Source organism: Littorina saxatilis, linkage group LG6 (assembly GCF_037325665.1).
Source record: "Littorina saxatilis isolate snail1 linkage group LG6, US_GU_Lsax_2.0, whole genome shotgun sequence".
Classification (NCBI taxonomy): Eukaryota; Metazoa; Mollusca; class Gastropoda; order Littorinimorpha; family Littorinidae; genus Littorina; species Littorina saxatilis.
The window spans coordinates 39,729,627-39,747,193 of record NC_090250.1 but is presented as its reverse complement, the minus strand read 5'-3'; the positions used below and the strand labels follow the sequence as shown (position 1 = coordinate 39,747,193).

The 17,567-nt window shown below is 39.5% G+C and overlaps 1 protein-coding gene across 1 annotated transcript in view; it reads right to left on the bottom strand.

Annotated features, from left to right (window-relative positions):
* Nucleotides 1–17,567, bottom strand: part of LOC138969196 (anoctamin-7-like) — a 48,770-nt gene that overhangs the window by 22,029 nt on the left and 9,174 nt on the right. The window contains exons 4-11 of the mRNA XM_070341931.1: nt 16,055–16,279; nt 15,361–15,436; nt 12,872–12,972; nt 11,183–11,297; nt 4,463–4,781; nt 3,185–3,223; nt 1,439–1,533; nt 707–828 (exon numbers count right to left, since the gene is read on the bottom strand). Of these exons, the coding sequence (XP_070198032.1) occupies nt 707–828; nt 1,439–1,533; nt 3,185–3,223; nt 4,463–4,781; nt 11,183–11,297; nt 12,872–12,972; nt 15,361–15,436; nt 16,055–16,279 (1,092 nt within the window). The remainder of the gene's footprint in view (nt 1–706; nt 829–1,438; nt 1,534–3,184; nt 3,224–4,462; nt 4,782–11,182; nt 11,298–12,871; nt 12,973–15,360; nt 15,437–16,054; nt 16,280–17,567) is intronic.

Genomic DNA, 17,567 nt, shown 5'->3' with positions numbered 1-17,567 from the left:
AACACTGTATCGCTTGAAAACAGGTCTACGAGTTGAGGTCCGACTTTCGGCCGCCATTGTGAATGCTATAGATCGGTTCTACATTTCTAACACAGTTTTCAACACGTGGTAGTAACTTATCCGAACGGTCTATGGGAAAGAACTGTGTTTAGAACCCCTACAAGTACTTGGACAGTGGTTACCTCCCATTTAGTTTTCAGAAATGTCCTGAAATGTTGTTGACACAAATCCCACGTACGAGATACGGTTATGGGCGTACGACAAACCGAAAATGACCACGTATTACATACGGGGTGGGCAGTGAAGGGGTTAAGTCCCATCTTTTCTAAGTATAGATTTCTAGATTTTGTTAGTACTACAGTGGAACCCCGGGGGGGCTTTTATGACCCCCCCCCCCCCCCCCCCCCCCCCCCCCTGCAATTAAGACTCCCTCCTTTCTCCTTTTTAAAACCTTGTTTTCTCACGCTTTCTATTCATAACCTTTTATAAGTTACCCCCATTTTAAGACTCCCTCCTTTATAAGACTCGATTTTCTGAGATTTTTTTAGGTCTTCTAAAGGGCTTTCCAGTGACAGTCCCAGCCCCACAAAATCTAAATGTTGGTATTTCAACGGCTTATATTTCTTCATCATATATATATATATATATACCAAAGAAAAGCATTCAAATTACTGACATTTTCGGCGCAGCAGAGAATACAACTGACCTTTTTGGACCTGGTTCCAGTAAAAGAGGGGCGGTCTGGCTCGTTGGCTTCAAACTGTTCCACGTCCCACTCATAGGCCAGCTCTGCCTTCTTCCTCTTCCAGATCTCCAGGAACACTGTGCCTGTTAACACATATCACAATAGTTGAAATGCTTTTTCAATCCATCCATTACAAATGACTGAGCAAAGCGGTGTCTTCAAATGCATGAAAGTTGGGGAAATACAAAATCAGGAGGAAAAAACAGGCAGCCATCAGTTCCCAGGAGGATTCAAGGGGTTATAGTACTGCCCCTGTTGTAGAAAACACAGCTTTTTAATTATTGCCACTAATGTAAGTATTTGAATATAAATGCACAAAATCTTCATGTCTTTAAAACCGTCCACCAGGCCTGACTCTTTTTTTTCTCCAAATCTAGAAACTTCAACCCCAAAACATTTAAAAAATGTGGAATTCCTGATGGGAACTAATTCATCCCTGTCTTAGTCAAGAGTGGCGATGAAGTTGATCACTTGACAGCATTGCCCTTACAGAAAAGAAAGGTCGCAGCGAGTCCTACTGCCACGTTAGCTAAGCTTTCCTGCAGTTGCAAGAGGCGACAATTTTTGTACTGTAGTCTGTCAAAACCCTGCTATTTCGGAAAAAAATTCTATTTAAGTGACCTTTACTGGCTACTAAAGCTGAAAATAATCATCCCTTCTTGCTACAGACAAATGCTGTAAAACAAGACTTACCCCAGACACATATGACCAGACCAAAGTAAGGTGTGATGTCATTGTCAAAGGACTGCTTGAAGTCCCCAAATAGATCCTTGAAAGAGTCCACGATTCTGAAAATAAAAAGTTTCGTATGAGGGTATGTCAGCATGTATCCAAGTTTAGTTTGTCTGCGCACAATCTGTGTACTATTTGACATATTTTCTGACAATGTTACCATGCAGTCTCAAGGTTGAGTTTCTCACAGAAAATCCCAGTAGCATGAGCACACACATATGCATGCATGCAGGTATACCGCACACACACACACACACACACACACACACACACACACACACACACACACAAACACAAACACACACAAACACACACACAAACACACACACACACACACACACACACACACACACACACACTGTCACACACACACATCAAATTCTTAAACAATCTTGTACCAAACTGCAGTCTGAGCTATACCCGGCAGTATTCAGTTCTAAACTTCACTTTCTCGTGAATACATTAAACTTATATGATGTTCGGAAATAACTCTGTCGTGTTTGTATGGGTTGTGAAAGAGTGAATACCCTTGCTTTTCGTGAGTCAAGCCATCCCCAAGTGCTCCTGTCCACGTGTTTCAGACACACCCTAGCTCACACTAGTGAGTGCAGGTCTATAATGTCAGATGGAAAAGTTTGAAACACATGGACAGGAGCACGTGTGGATAGCTTGACTCACTAAAAGCAAGGGTTACACTCTTTCACTCCCCCATACAAACCTGAAAGAATTATTTCCGGAGTTCGTCTATTACCAGAGCCTTCAAAGTCTCTGCATATCAAAAGAACTTTGGATTCGTCAGCGGCGACAAGCAATGAGTTGCATTATTGAACCATTTAAATCAAGACAACTAAAACAAGAAATGAGCAGACATATCAATTAAAACAAATACAGTGGTACTCCCCATGTAAGACCTCCCAAAATCTGACAAATGTAGGTCATAAAAGGGGGGGGGGGTCTTACATGGGGGGTGAGGTCAGGTCAGAAAAAGACAGTGAGAGAGGAAAAAGTCAGTGACAGAGAGAAAGAGAGAAATACCTTCAGGGTCCGTCGAAGTTGTGGCATAATTTTTAGTATTAGTGAAAGAATTATATAATGCTTATCGATGAGAAGTGTTTTGGTCGCTGACGATCGATTGAATCTGAGTTTTTTCTACCTCAAACGACCGCGCGATCGAAATTGCCGTTTCGCCCTTACGGCTCCGTTTCACCACTTCCATCCTCTGTTCCAGAGTCAAAATTTTCCTCTTCTTTCCGCGCGATTGAGCGTTTGAAGTTGAAGGAGAGTTCGAAGCCATGGTCGAAGAAGAAGATCGTTGATGCTCGCGCGTGTGTTTGTTGATGTTTCGAAAGGAAGTGGACACAGAAAAGGGCATGTTGGGATCGTAAAATTGTGAACGCCGGACATGTGCAATCGAGACCTAAACGCGTCGTCTGTTATATTTCAGGCCGAGTGATTTTTGCGATCTTTTTTCAGAGATTCAAGCAAAACGTTACGATTTTTTGTTAGGTTTTGATTTGAAAATGTCGTTACAAGGTCGCAAATTGTAACAACTAGTCGGTCGCAAATCGGGTTCTGGGGGGAGTCGGCCATGGGGGGTGATTTATATAGCAAAACTAATCCGTCAGCAAGAATGAGGTCTGAGAAGGGAGAGGGTCTCTGATGGGGGGGTCGTTCGTCGGGAGTACCACTGTATGCACAAAAACTTACGATGTTCCATTCGTTGATGTCCCTTCCCTTACAGTTGCACTGAAACAGAAAACAAACTATAAAACAGCTTAGAATAAGCTAGTTGAGACAGGGGAGATGCTGTGGAAAATTAAAGTAACGTACGTAGGCCTGTGGTACAAAAGCAGTTTATCTATATTCTCTTACGATACAATCAGCTCTCGCTTTACTGAATCAAATACTCTGTCCCCTTTCAAATTTCAGGAATGACAAAGAAATAGTCGCCAAAGTTTACTTTCGGCGACTTCAAAGAAGTTTTAACATTCTGCTGATCAAGTCTCAGCTATAATACCAAACGACTTCATCCATGCATCGTAAAAGGCTCACACTTGCTTTCAAAATATGAGAAAAAATGAGGAAAATATAATAATTTCTGATTCATTTTTCCAGATATTCTAACTTACAAAACCATAGCCCATTGTAATTCAATCAAGTTTGCGTTTTAATGAAACAGATCCTGTGATTGGTCAGAATGCCCCAACTCATTAAAAATTACCGGTCATTAATTGTCGATAACCACTCGCTAAAAAATTCATTAACAACCTGCTGGCGAGGCGCATTGATACAGCCTCAACTAGTCTCGGTTAGCTTTGAGGGTCATTTTACAAGTAGGAAATATGAAGGCCAACGAAATACTGAGCTAGACCATAAGGTATGCGAAGTGATGACGTCGAATACGTGACGTAAGTTGATGCATGAATTCTTCCGGACTACGTCAGTCAATTCCAAAGATCGCTTTTGTGATGAAAAGAATTTGTTTTAGAGTTTGCTGTCCAGAAACCCGTCAAAAAAGAAGGGAAAATGTGTGTGAAAGAAAACAAAACAGGAGCAGAGTGATACGATAGGAATACAGAGACATATTTCTTGGGACTTGACCCTTGCAGGTAGGTGGACTGAAAGTAGTGTGTGAACAGAACAGAACCAATTCTGTCTGTTTACAACCGCATGAAAGCAGGAAAGAGATCGTCGTCAGATTGAATTACAATAACATTAACATGCTTCCATTTGAAACTTCTCGGTCTTCATCGTGGATTGACGCCCTCCCAAAGTCTAATTAAAGCCCTCCGTCGCTTCACTCCGTCGGGCTTCTGAATTAGCTTTTGTCGGGCGTCAATCCCCGATGAAGACCTCGAAGTTTCAAATGGAAGCATGTTATATGTGTAATTAATCTCCACTATCCCATCTTGTACATATACGTTTTTTATTAATTTGTCAAGATATTCCAACTCACAAAACCATAGCCCAAAACTGCAGCCTCACCTCTTGTACATGCCATAGAAGAAAACACACATCCCGAAGAGGGTGGGAATCCACAGGGTACTACACAGCATCCCCGACCAGGCAAAGTAAAAGGCGATTCGCTCTCCAAAATAGTTCCTGATTTTCCACAGCGGTTGGAACTTAAAGGGCTTGGTCCAGGTGTCGTCAAGATCTTTTCTGGAATCTGACAGAAGCGGGGCATCTTCGTTTCGCGGTGTGTCGGTGAGGAAATTGTCTCCCCTGATGCTGCTGCGTGACGACTCTTCATGCATGACGAATGAATCTACGTAGTTCCTCTTCATAAGCATATAAGGGAGACCTGAATGAACACAAAGTTCGATACTGATTAGCTCAGTTTCGACAAATTAATCACTGTTTTTTCTACTTTTTCCCCCACAAAAAAATCAATGCTTATAATTTAAAGTATTAATGAGAGTTTAACCATGAGAGAAAATAGTACCATATATCGATCAGCGAGATGAGCCCAAGAAACTATATCTGTGAAAGAATCTCTTTCAGTGAGAGAAGCTAAATCAGTGAGAGACCAGTGCACTTTTTCAGTGAGAAAAACAAGAGAATTAATTTAAACTGATCTCAATTTTTCCTTGAAACAGTTTGCAATTGGTACTCAGCACTTCTTTAGACAAACTACAAGATATAAAAATAATACTCTTTGGAACATTGTCAAAACAGGAGAACAAAGAGAGGGAGACAGCATATCATGATATTGCTCAAGTTTAATTCCAACTACAGGATTGTAACCCCCTTTTGTTTGTTTGTTTGTTTGTTTAACGCCCAGCCGACCACGAAGGGCCATATCAGGGCGGTGCTGCTTTGACATATAACGTGCGCCACACACAAGACAGAAGTCGCAGCACAGGCTTCATTGTCTCACCCAGTCACATTATTCTGACACCGGACCAACCAGTCCAAGCACTAACCCCATAATGCCAGACGCCGGGCGGAGCAGCCACTAGATTGCCAATTTTAAAGTCTTAGGTATGACTTATCTCAAAAAATGTTCAGCCGCTTGCAGGGAAGACACAAGCGATTGAGGCATCACATAACGTTTTGTTTTAATTTGTCAATAATTAAACGTTCCAACGTTATAATTATACCTTTCTTGTTTTTTTATTTTGAATTTTGGAACGATGGCAGTCGACTTGTTTTTTTTATTTATAATTAGGATAAAAACTGTATTACTGTTTAATATCTGTAAGCATAAATGGTCTGCATGTTTATCAAACCACCTGTTTATTAATTCACAATAATTCATATCACCAAATGTGTGAGAGCTTATAGATCTGACAAACAGAAGTCAGTTGATAGAATGCATCCCGAGGCTTCTTCAAGTCAGAGAGGCATAAAAGCAATTATAAGCTTGCAATTTGTTTCTGTAATAGCATAATACGATCTACTCAATGTCCCGATGGGATTAGCCTTTCCTTACCATGCATGCACACAAAAAGTCGACAGCATCACAATCCACAATAACTACCACATCACAATCCACAATAACTACCACATCACAATCCACAATAACTACCACATCACAATCCACAATAACTACCACATCACAATCCATAATAACTACCACATCACAATCCATAATAACTACCACATCACAATCCACAATAACTACCACATCACAATCCACAATAACTACCACATCACAATCCACAATAACTACCACATCACAATCCATAATAACTACCACATCACAATCCACAATAACTACCACATCACAATCCACAATAACTACCACATCACAATCCACAATAACTACCACATCACAATCCACAATAACTACCACATCACAATCCATAATAACTACCACATCACAATCCACAATAACTACCACATCACAATCCACAATAACTACCACATCACAATCCATAATAACTACCACATCACAATCCATAATAACTACCACATCACAATCCACAATAACTACCACATCACAATCCACAATAACTACCACATCACAATCCACAATAACTACCACATCACAATCCATAATAACTACCACATCACAATCCACAATAACTACCACATCACAATCCACAATAACTACCACATCACAATCCACAATAACTACCACATCACAATCCACAATAACTACCACATCACAATCCATAATAACTACCACATCACAATCCATAATAACTACCACATCACAATCCACAATAACTACCACATCACAATCCACAATAACTACCACATCACAATCCACAATAACTACCACATCACAATCCACAATAACTACCACATCACAATCCACAATAACTACCACATCAAAATCCACAATAACTACCACATCACAATCCACAATAACTACCACATCACAATCCACAATAACTACCACATCACAATCCACAATAACTACCACATCACAATCCACAATAACTACCACATCACAATCCACAATAACTACCACATCACAATCCACAATAAACTACTACATCACAATCCACAATAACTAACACATCACAATCCACAATAACTACCACATCACAAACAATCACATGCCCAATTCACTGTTTAGTCCAACCACAGGAGTCCGTAGCTGCCATGCCTGAATTACATTACATAAGCACAGACTGCCTCTGGCCCAATTTATCAGAATTGAACTAGCTAAAAACACGTACACCCTGACCAAATCAGTTGTCTGCATCAATATCGCAAGTGCAAGCTGATCAATCCACAGTGCAGCAAAGCTAAAAAGGCAGGCAGATATATCTGTGTCCAGATTGATCATAAACTTCAGTCCAATTTCTACTTCTACAACACAACAATTATGTGGTCCCTGATCCTTCACAGCTAGTATATAAATCAACAGATCAAATGTACAGCCACACAGTTTTCTGCTGGATTAAATCGTTATCTTTGTTGCTTCTAATTACTTCTTTTTTTAAGAACAGAAGTCAAACTCTGAAGAACATATAATGAAGATGAATTAAAAAACCATTTGTTGCGTGAAATAGAGTGGAAAAGACATTTGGACCTGACATTTCAAACTGACAACTGCAACATTAACTGACATTCAAACTGGTGAACAAGTAATGGCTTTCAAAAACAACCAATTGAAAACAATGGTGAAAATTATTTGAAAATGTATTAAGTGGCTGCCATCAGGTCAACAAGTACGTAGGTGTTAGTTGGAGTGCCTTAGAGAATGATGAGCATATGAGCTTGCGGTGATCATCCTTTTTTGAGGATGAAAGTCGCTTGTTCATTTCAATGCTTATTCTCTCAGGTGCCAGGAGATAAGGTTCCGTACAACTCTCGCTTACTCTATTACACATGTCGTATGCATTAAGAGCGATTACTTCCCTTTGGTTATTTGATATCTTAACATCGCTCTGCCTCATTCTGTTTGAAATTCTAAGTTCAACCTGCTTAACAAGGAGTGTCCGTCTGATCAAAAAGCAGCCCAAGCATAGTTAACTTACTAAACATGTAATTTTTCTCATGTGAAAAAATAAACAAATATTCTTATCGTTCAAGTATAATTGTCACTGACAGCTAACATGCAAATAAATCCATGCCCTGCACCCCCAACACACACACACACACACACACACACACACACACACCCCCCACCATCATCCCTAATAAATGTCACATCCTTAATAAGAGAGCTGGGAAGCGAGAGGAGAAGATGTGAAAAGGAGTTTAGGTTGGTTGGTTAATTATTGCATTTTTTTTAACATCCCTTCAACAAAAATGGCTATCTGGTCACGTGATTTGCTTGAGCATTTGCTTCAGTACGTGTCCTAGCTGTATGTTTTGAACTGGGTGGGTGGACTGGGTGGCCGAGTGGTAACGCACTTGCGCTCGGAAGCGAGAGGTTGCGAGTTCGACCCTGGGTCAGGGCGTTAGCAATTTTCTCCCCCTTTCCTAACCTAGGTGGTGGGTTCAAGTGCTAGTCTTTCGGATGAGACGAAAAACCGAGGTCCCTTTGTGTACACTACATTGGGGTGTGCACGTTAAAGATCCCACGATTGACAAAAGGGTCTTTCCTGGCAAAATTGTATAGGCATAGATAAAAAATGTCCACCAAAATACCCGTGTGACTTTGAATAATAGGCCGTGAAAAGTAAGATATGCGCCTAAATGCCTGCGAAATGCCGGTCGATGTGAATGCGTGATGTATTGTGTAAAAAATTCCATCTCACACGGCATAAATAGATCCCTGCGCCTTGAGTCCGAGTCTGGAGATACGCCCGCAATATAAGACTTCATATACATGTATAATATGTTTTGAACTGTTCATGCGAAGAAATTCTGAATAAAATTTTGTTTAAACCAAAAATGGCTATCCGGGACCAATGCAGGTCAAACAAATTCTTTTCTCTCTTCACATGGCAGTGATCTCCATGTTTCAAACTTAATTAACATTTAGGCTTATTACTGTAAAAAGAAAGCTCTAAAAGGCTTATTGGACGATTTTTTTAAAACTTGATTGGGTTTGTACAGGCAGTGAAAGAGTGATCAATACCCTTGCTTTTCCTCTGACAAATAACTTCACACCTGCTCCTGTCCTTGTGTTTCCGACCCACCCCTTGCTAGTGATTGACTCCTCCAATGTTTCTCCGAGTAAAAAGCAAGGGCATTCACTCTTTTCCAACTCATACAAACCCGACAGTTATTTTCGGAATACGTCTACATGTATTATGACTTAATTTTCACATTTCATACTAGACAAATCTTAAAAATGTTGATCTCCCTCAAAGACAAGCTACAAATCTTGTCCCAGATGTGAAAAGGAGAGTGAAATAGAAGGATAGAGGCAGTGCTAAATAGGAAACCATTCAGAAACAAGTCTTTCTAATACGACACCTGCAGCCAGCTGAGACCAAGATTAGTGTAACCTAAATGCACCAGAGAGTCTTGTGCATCAATGCCTCCTGGGACAGACTTTCTACCAAATCTCGCGGCCATGAAGCATGTTGCTGAGTAATTTACCATATGCTGGTTCCTTTATTGGACAATTCACTTCTGCAGTATTGGCGTTAACCGGTAATTACCGTTATTTTACCGGTTAAAACGAGAATTTACCGGAACAATTATAGCTGCCGGTTTGACCTACCGGTTGTATTTTTAGAACTACCGGGTTTTTTTTGCCGGTAGAACAATAAAACCAGTACTCTGAGTTGGACTCTAACTACCGGTTTTTTTCTGGACTGTTTACATCATAAAAGTGTGCATACCGGTTTGAAAAAATACAAGCGCCATCACTGCTTCTGCCTGTTGGAATTTACTTTTTTTACTGCATACGGGCAGACTTGAAAGAAGGCAAATTTCACAGCCAAACGGTGAACCAAATGCACATGCTCACTTTTATCTCCAAATGCCTGTATAATAGCCACTTGTGTCATGTTTCTGTGCATGCATGCTTACCAGTTACAAAACATAAGAAAGATATATAAAACTGCACACTCTCTGATGCTCTAACATTATCTCCACACACATTCCCTTTAAGTGCCCCCCGAACCTTACAATAGAAAGGGTAACTACAACAGGTATCATACCTACTGCACTCACAAGACATAAAGTGCATACTGTTCAAGCACATAATTATGTGACAGTACAAAAAAGGGGGCATATTGAAATATTTTTTAATTGACATGAAGGGTTTTGAATTTTCATGAAAGGTTAATTATTGTCATGCAAAAAAACCAGAATTCTTCTTTTTTAGCTTGTAAATCTCAAGCTTCTTTCCAGCTATCACCCGGATTTAAGTCAGAAGGTACAGAATTACAGAAATCGGTGAACCAGAATACAGAGCGGAAAGTAACATTATTAACCTGCTCATTTTTTTAACGTTTTTTTAAAAGTTTTTGTTTGCAATTCTGCAGACACAGATTTGATTGTATAGGGTCCAAAGAGCTCCAAATGTAATCATAAAAATCAGTTAATTTTCACTTGCCGATTGTTTTCAGCTCTAAGGTATCTTATTTGACCTTATTATGTCCCCTTTTCTCAAACTCTGTCACATAACGTGTACAATGTACAGTACTACCATACCTTTCCTCACAATCCACTTTGGAGGCTGATCATCCTCATCGCCTTAAAGCCACACAAGTTAAGATATTAACAATCAAAGTTTATGTACAATGCGACCTGCCAAAAGAAAACATTGATGTGTGTCCCACAACTGCAGGTGTCGGCCTTTCTTGAAAGGTACACTTTGGTTGAATTAACAGACCAATGATGACAGAGGGTGTTTCATACTTGTAGTACTCTTCTGAGCAGCGAATTCATTTTCAAGAGCAAGGCATGTACAGTATTATATAGTGCTCATTGATTTGTTCAGTCTGCTCCAAAAAAATATTGTTATGTACGTCTCCCAGCTACCAATGCGTTTGTATCAAATTCATTGAATAAACAATCTAGAATGGCTGCTCAATCTCTCAGCAATGGTTGGATTTAGAGGGGAAAAAAGCATTAAAAAAAACATAACTATGATCATGCCACTATCCTTGAAATTCGTTTATTACCTAGTGCATTGTATGACATAACCAAACTATAGTAACATTTTAAGTAATAAGTGTAATACCAATATGTTGCTCAAATTTAGTTTTGGCCTCAGTAACATAACATTCAAGCCTCACAGCCTTCAAATATGTTCTGAAACAACTGCAATATTAATATCATAAACACATTTTGTTTTAAAGAAGGAACAACAGACAGAGACAACAAACACTTGTATTATACCTTTCTTTTCAAGCGGCCGAGCTTTGTCGCTATTTACGTCATGGTCTTCGTCTTTGACATGATCATCTTCGAGGACAACATCGTTGATATTGAGGTTGATCAAAATATGGTGAGTCTGCGAGAACAAAGTATGGGGAGTTAAAAATATTGAAATTCATGCACATAAAATTATGCATACTAACACTGTCCACAAATTAAGACACTCATGAACAAGTGTGTATACACATGCACACACATGTACACCAACACACACACACCAATACACATGCACACACACACACTATCCTCCATCTTATAGTCGCCAACACTCATAGATGTACATGTACACTGCAAACTGCAGCTCCCATTTTTACCCTTACATCCACAAACTCTTCAGAAAAGTTATTAAGCACCAAAAATCAATGAGCCAAAATGAAAACAAACAAGTGCCTTTGAGACTCATGCAAGTATCAAATCACCAATGTATAAAAACAAATTCAAAATATTTGTCAATAACGTTAGGGTGTCACTATATACGATACGACAGCACACACACACACACACACACACACACACACACACACACACACAATGTCCACACACACACACATCAAACAGAATTTGAATTTACACTGTGCTTCACACTTCCAGGTGCACGGAGCCCCAGGGGGCTTTCAGTCATGCCTTAGTATCTATCCATTGCAAATAATACCAAGTTTCATTAACTTTCTTGCAAGGATCAGACAAAAAGTGCAATTTCTATACAAATTTATTTTCACGATTTGCCTTGCAGGACAGCGTTAGCCTCGATCAGGCTCACATCAGGTCCAGCACATGAACTCATTACGTCAAAAGCCTGCATGGAAGTCTATCAGTCTTGACGAAAGAGAGAATTCTTTCTATGTTAGGTAGTTTACGTCAAGACATTGTGTTTTATTACGTAAGAAAATTGTAAAACATTTTATTTGGGTCCATTTTGGTATACCGCTCACAGTCCCAGAACATGATGCAGGGGATATGTTAATTACATTTTCACAAACTGCATAAAGCTTCGATTGGCTGGCAACACTAAAGGAATGTGTAATCACCTGTGGGATAGTTCAGTGTAAATGATTTGACTGTTTATATCTTTATCTGCGGCAAAAAGACAAATGGTTTCTTCAACAACGCTCTGAGCGGAGCAGCATCTTTAAGGCAACACTTAGGTGAGCCCAAAATAACATGTTCAATCTTTCTCAAGCAATTCTTACATCTTCTTCTCTTCTTCTTCTTCTGCGTTCGTGTGCTGAAACTCCCACGTACGAGTGGATTTTTATGTGTATGACCGTTTTTACCCCGCCATTTAGGCAGTCATACGCCGCTTTCGGAGGAAGCATGCTGGGTATTTTTGTGTTTCTATAACCCACCGAACTCTGACATGGATTACAGGATCTTTTTCGTGCGCACTTGGTCTTGTGCTTGCGTGTACACACGAAGGGGGATAAGCCACTAGCAGGTCTGCACATAAGTTGACCTGGGAGATCGGAAAAATCTCCACACTTAACCCACCAGGCGGCCGCGGCCGGGATTCGAACCCTCGACCTTCCGCTTTGGAGGCCGACGTCTTACCACCACGCCACAGCGCCCGTCATTCTTACATCGATCTACTCATTCATGCAAACATGCAAACTTAATTGGAACAAGCCTTAATTTTCACATAAATCTTCTCACCAGGAATGATCTTACGGCAGGGCGGAAGAAATTGTTGGGGTTCTCGTGGCCCAGGAACTTCTCTATCTTGTTCATCGAGAAACCAGTACTGATGAAGTCGTCTACAAACAAACATCACCAACTTGGCGTAAATATACACATATTTTGACGTCTAAGTATAGGGACTGGTAATACTCAGATATTCTTTGCAAATCGACATTAAAACAAAACGAAACAAAATATCATTAATACAACATGTATTACATGTAGCTTGCTTCCACTTGTAAAATACATAGCAATCTAAAGGAAAGTATCCCAACCTAAGCTTAACAGGACAACTGGCATATTTAGAACAATTGTTTTTGAGTTGCTTCAAAGCTGAAGGAGTATCAATTCATAAACAAGTCGCGTAAGGCGAAAATACAACATTTAGTCAAGTAGCTGTCGAACTCACAGAATGAAACTGAACGCAATGCAACACAGCAAGACCGTATACTCGTAGCATCGTCAGTCCACCGCTCATTGCAAAGGCAGTGAAATTGACAAGAAGAGCGGGGTAGTAGTTGCGCTGAGAAGGATAGCACGCTTTTCTGTACCTCTCTTCGTTTTAACTTTCTGAGCGTGTTTTCAATCCAAACATATCATATCTATATGTTTTTGGAATCAGGAACCGACAAGGAATAAGATGAAAGTATTTTTAAATTGATTTCAAAAATTTAATTTTGATCATAGTTTTTATATTTTTAATTTTCAGAGCTTGTTTTTAATCCAATCATAACATATTTATATGTTTTTGGAATCAGAAAATGATGGAGAATAAGATGAACGTAAATTTGGATCGTTTTATAAAAAACATTTTTTTTTTTACAATTTTCAGATTTTTAATGACCAAAGTCATTAATTAATTTTTAAGCCACCAAGCTGAAATGCAATACCGAAGTCCGGGCTTCGTCGGAGATTACTTGACCAAAATTTCAACCAATTTGGTTGAAAACTGAGAGCGTGACAGTGCCGCCTCAACTTTCACGAAAAGCTGGATATGACGTCATCAAAGACATTTATCAAAAAAATGAAAAAAACGTCTGAGGATATCATACCCAGGAACTCTCATGTCAAATTTCATAAAGATCGGTCCAGTAGTTTAGTCTGAATCGCTCTACACACACACACAGACAGACAGACAGACAGACAGACACACATACACCACGACCCTCGTCTCGATTTCCCCCTCTATGTTAAAACATTTAGTCAAAACTTGACTAAATGTAAAAATAACACAGCAGAAAATGTCTACGCTCCACAAGGCTTTTTAATTCTGATATGTTGAAGTGGACTTGATGCAAACTGCATTTAACACCCTCAACAATACACTGAATCTGTGATGTTTTATTAGCCTGTAGGGATCGCAAAACAATATTTGCCCACCTTGAATTTGTGTTTTTATCATCGTTTTGCGTTCTTGGGACTTGATATATCACTAAACTGTGAAGACTGTAATGGTGCACGATCTAGAAAGCAGGAAATAATATTTTCTAACAATTCAATTCGTTGTTTTCACCACAAATTTAGCACTGTGGAAGGCGAAAACGTGTGCACCTTTGAGTTCTACCTTCCCACTTTCATTCGTGATGAACAGTCTCCACACCCAGCCTCACATAACATTTGTATAGGCATTTTCCCAACCCCATTAAATTGACCATGCCCATACCCCATGTTTTGGCAATTTTGGGGGACGAAGATTAGAGTTATCTTTTCTTGCCTTGGTCCTTGCTACTGTAGGTATACGACTCATTGAGTCTTGCTAGCTTCTATATCATGTGACAGCGCTCACAAAGTGGAACCTTTCTTGTAAGACCTTCAAAAGTCTGAACAAATCTGGTCTAAAAAGGAAGGGAGTCTCAAAATGGAAGTTAAATCTTTCTTTCTTTATTTGGTGTTTAACGTCGTTTTCAACCACGAAGGTTATATCGCCACTGGGGAAGGGGGGAGATGGAATAGAGCCACTTGTCAATTGTTTCTTGTTCACAAAAGCACTAATCAAAAATTTGCTCCAGGGGCTTGCAACGTAGTACAATATATGACCTTACTGGGAGAATGCAAGTTTCCAGTACAAAGGACTTAACATTTCTTACATACTGCTTGACTAAAATCTTTACAAAAATTGACTATATTCTGTACAAGAAACACTTAACAAGGGTAAACAGAATCCGTTAGTCGCCTATTATGACATGCTGGGGAGCATCGGGTAAATTCTTTCTCGTCCCAACCAATATGGGACTCCCCCTAACCCGCGGGGGGTTGGAAGTTAAATTGCAAACTGTATCAAAAGAAAACTGAAAAACTAGCAAGGGTCTTAAAAGGGGGTGGGGTGCATGAGGTCTTAAAACAGGGTAAATTCCTCGTTGGCTAAAACACGGGCCTTAACACAAGGGTTTCACTGTAGTGATCAGTCATGAATGAGCATATTGTACAGGCCCTTCCAGTTAGCCAGAGAAGAAAGTTGGAATGACCTTCATCGTCTGTTTCAAAGTACTTGTCCAGGAATCGTGACACACATGTTTCTGACACTGGATCAAGCTTGGGACACTGAAAGAGAGAGATGAGAAAAAATACAAAAAAGATTGAAAATGTAAGCATGAAATCAATCGTTCTGTAGGGTAAAAAAGTAGTCTGGTGGGGTTTTTTTTCTTTTTTTTTCTTTGTTTTTGTTTTATTTGTTTGTTTGTTTGCTTTATGGTTGTTAATTTTGTTTTGTTTTGTTGTTGTTGGGGTAATTGCTGTTGTTGGGGTTTTTTTTGGGAGGGGGCTGGCTGACATTAATATATTGTCTTTTATTATGACTGACACAGAACTAACCATTGCAGTTATAGTTTTAGTGTATTATCTTATCTCAAAGCTTCCTACAGGAGCTATTTCCGCATATTTTGTTTGCTACTTGCTGTCTCCATCACAGTGTATGCTTATGAAAATGAATCAAGCATTCCACCAAAAATGTGTCTCACTTTTTATGACAAAATCAAAATTAAAGAATTACCCATTTTGCAATTCAACATTCATGACAACAATTTTAACAAAGTTAAAATTCAGGGTAAACAGAATATGTCGCTTGACATTTCTGGACACGCTCTTAAAAACAAATTGTATTTTATTCAAGGTTAGAACAGCACATTAACTGATCGCATCTTATCAGCATGGTACACTCACATCCTTGATGGGCATTTCAAACTTGACACGCTCTGCTTCACGACACAGACGCTTGAAGGGGCAGTGGAGTTTGGTGTACACAAAATCCCCAATGACGCTTGTCTGTACTGTGAAACCCTCCCTCTCCAACAGTTTGGTGAACCTGAGACGATCTCGTTCCTTCCGCAGCAGCGATTCCTGATCATCCTCGTCTTCCGTTTCTGCTGACGTTTTCTTCGAGTGGACCTGAAACATAGTGAGCATGATATGAGTCACACTCAGAGTTTCTTTCTCTTGATGACTGCATGTAGTTCTGAGTTAATCATATGGTTATCCATATGCATACCCAGTCCTGAGTAAATCATGTTTGTTAAGTACTGAGTTTATAATCAAACACAAACGCAAAACTGTGACGGGATCTCTCAACAGGGGTATAAATTCAACTTTTCAAATCTGATTCATGAACATTAGGGCATCACAGTTAAAGAGATCAAATAAAATTCAACTTTTCAAATCTGAGTTATATACATCATTGATAATTAGGGGGTGAAAATAAAATGATTAATCCATGAATAAATGAACATTCATTAACCTATGATGAAATGAAGCATTTCAGCTATTCTGGCTTTGATTGTCCCATGATGGAATGGACTATTTCAGCTATTCTGGCTTTGATTGTCCCATGATGGAATGGACTATTTCAGCTATTCTGGCTTTGATTGTCCCATGATGGAATGGACTATTTCAGCTATTCTGGCTTTGATTGTCCCATGATGGAATGGACTATTTCAGCTATTCTGGCTTTGATTGTCCTATGATGGAATGGACTATTTCAGCTATTCTGGCTTTGATTGTCCTATGATGGAATGGACTATTTCAGCTATTCTGGCTTTGATTGTCCTATGATGGAATGGACTATTTCAGCTATTCTGCCTTTGATTGTCCCATGATGGAATGGACTATTTCAGCTATTCTGGCTTTGATTGTCCTATGATGGAATGGACTATTTCAGCTATTCTGGCTTTGATTGTCCTATGATGGAATGGACTATTTCAGCTATTCTGGCTTTGATTGTCCCATGATGGAATGGACTATTTCAGCTATTCTGGCTTTGATTGTCCCATGATGGAATGGACTATTTCAGCTATTCTGGCTTTGATTGTCCCATGATGGAATGGACTATTTCAGCTATTCTGGCTTTGATTGTCCTATGATGGAATGGACTATTTCAGCTATTCTGGCTTTGATTGTCCCATGATGGAATGGACTATTTCAGCTATTCTGGCTTTGATTGTCCCATGATGGAATGGACTATTTCAGCTATTCTGGCTTTGATTGTCCTATGATGGAATGGACTATTTCAGCTATTCTGGCTTTGATTGTCCTATGATGGAATGGACTATTTCAGCTATTCTGCCTTTGATTGTCCTATGATGAAATGGACTATTTATTGCTATTCTGGCTTTGATTGTCCTATGATGGAATGGACTATTTCAGCTATTCTGGCTTTGATTGTCCCATGATGGAATGGACT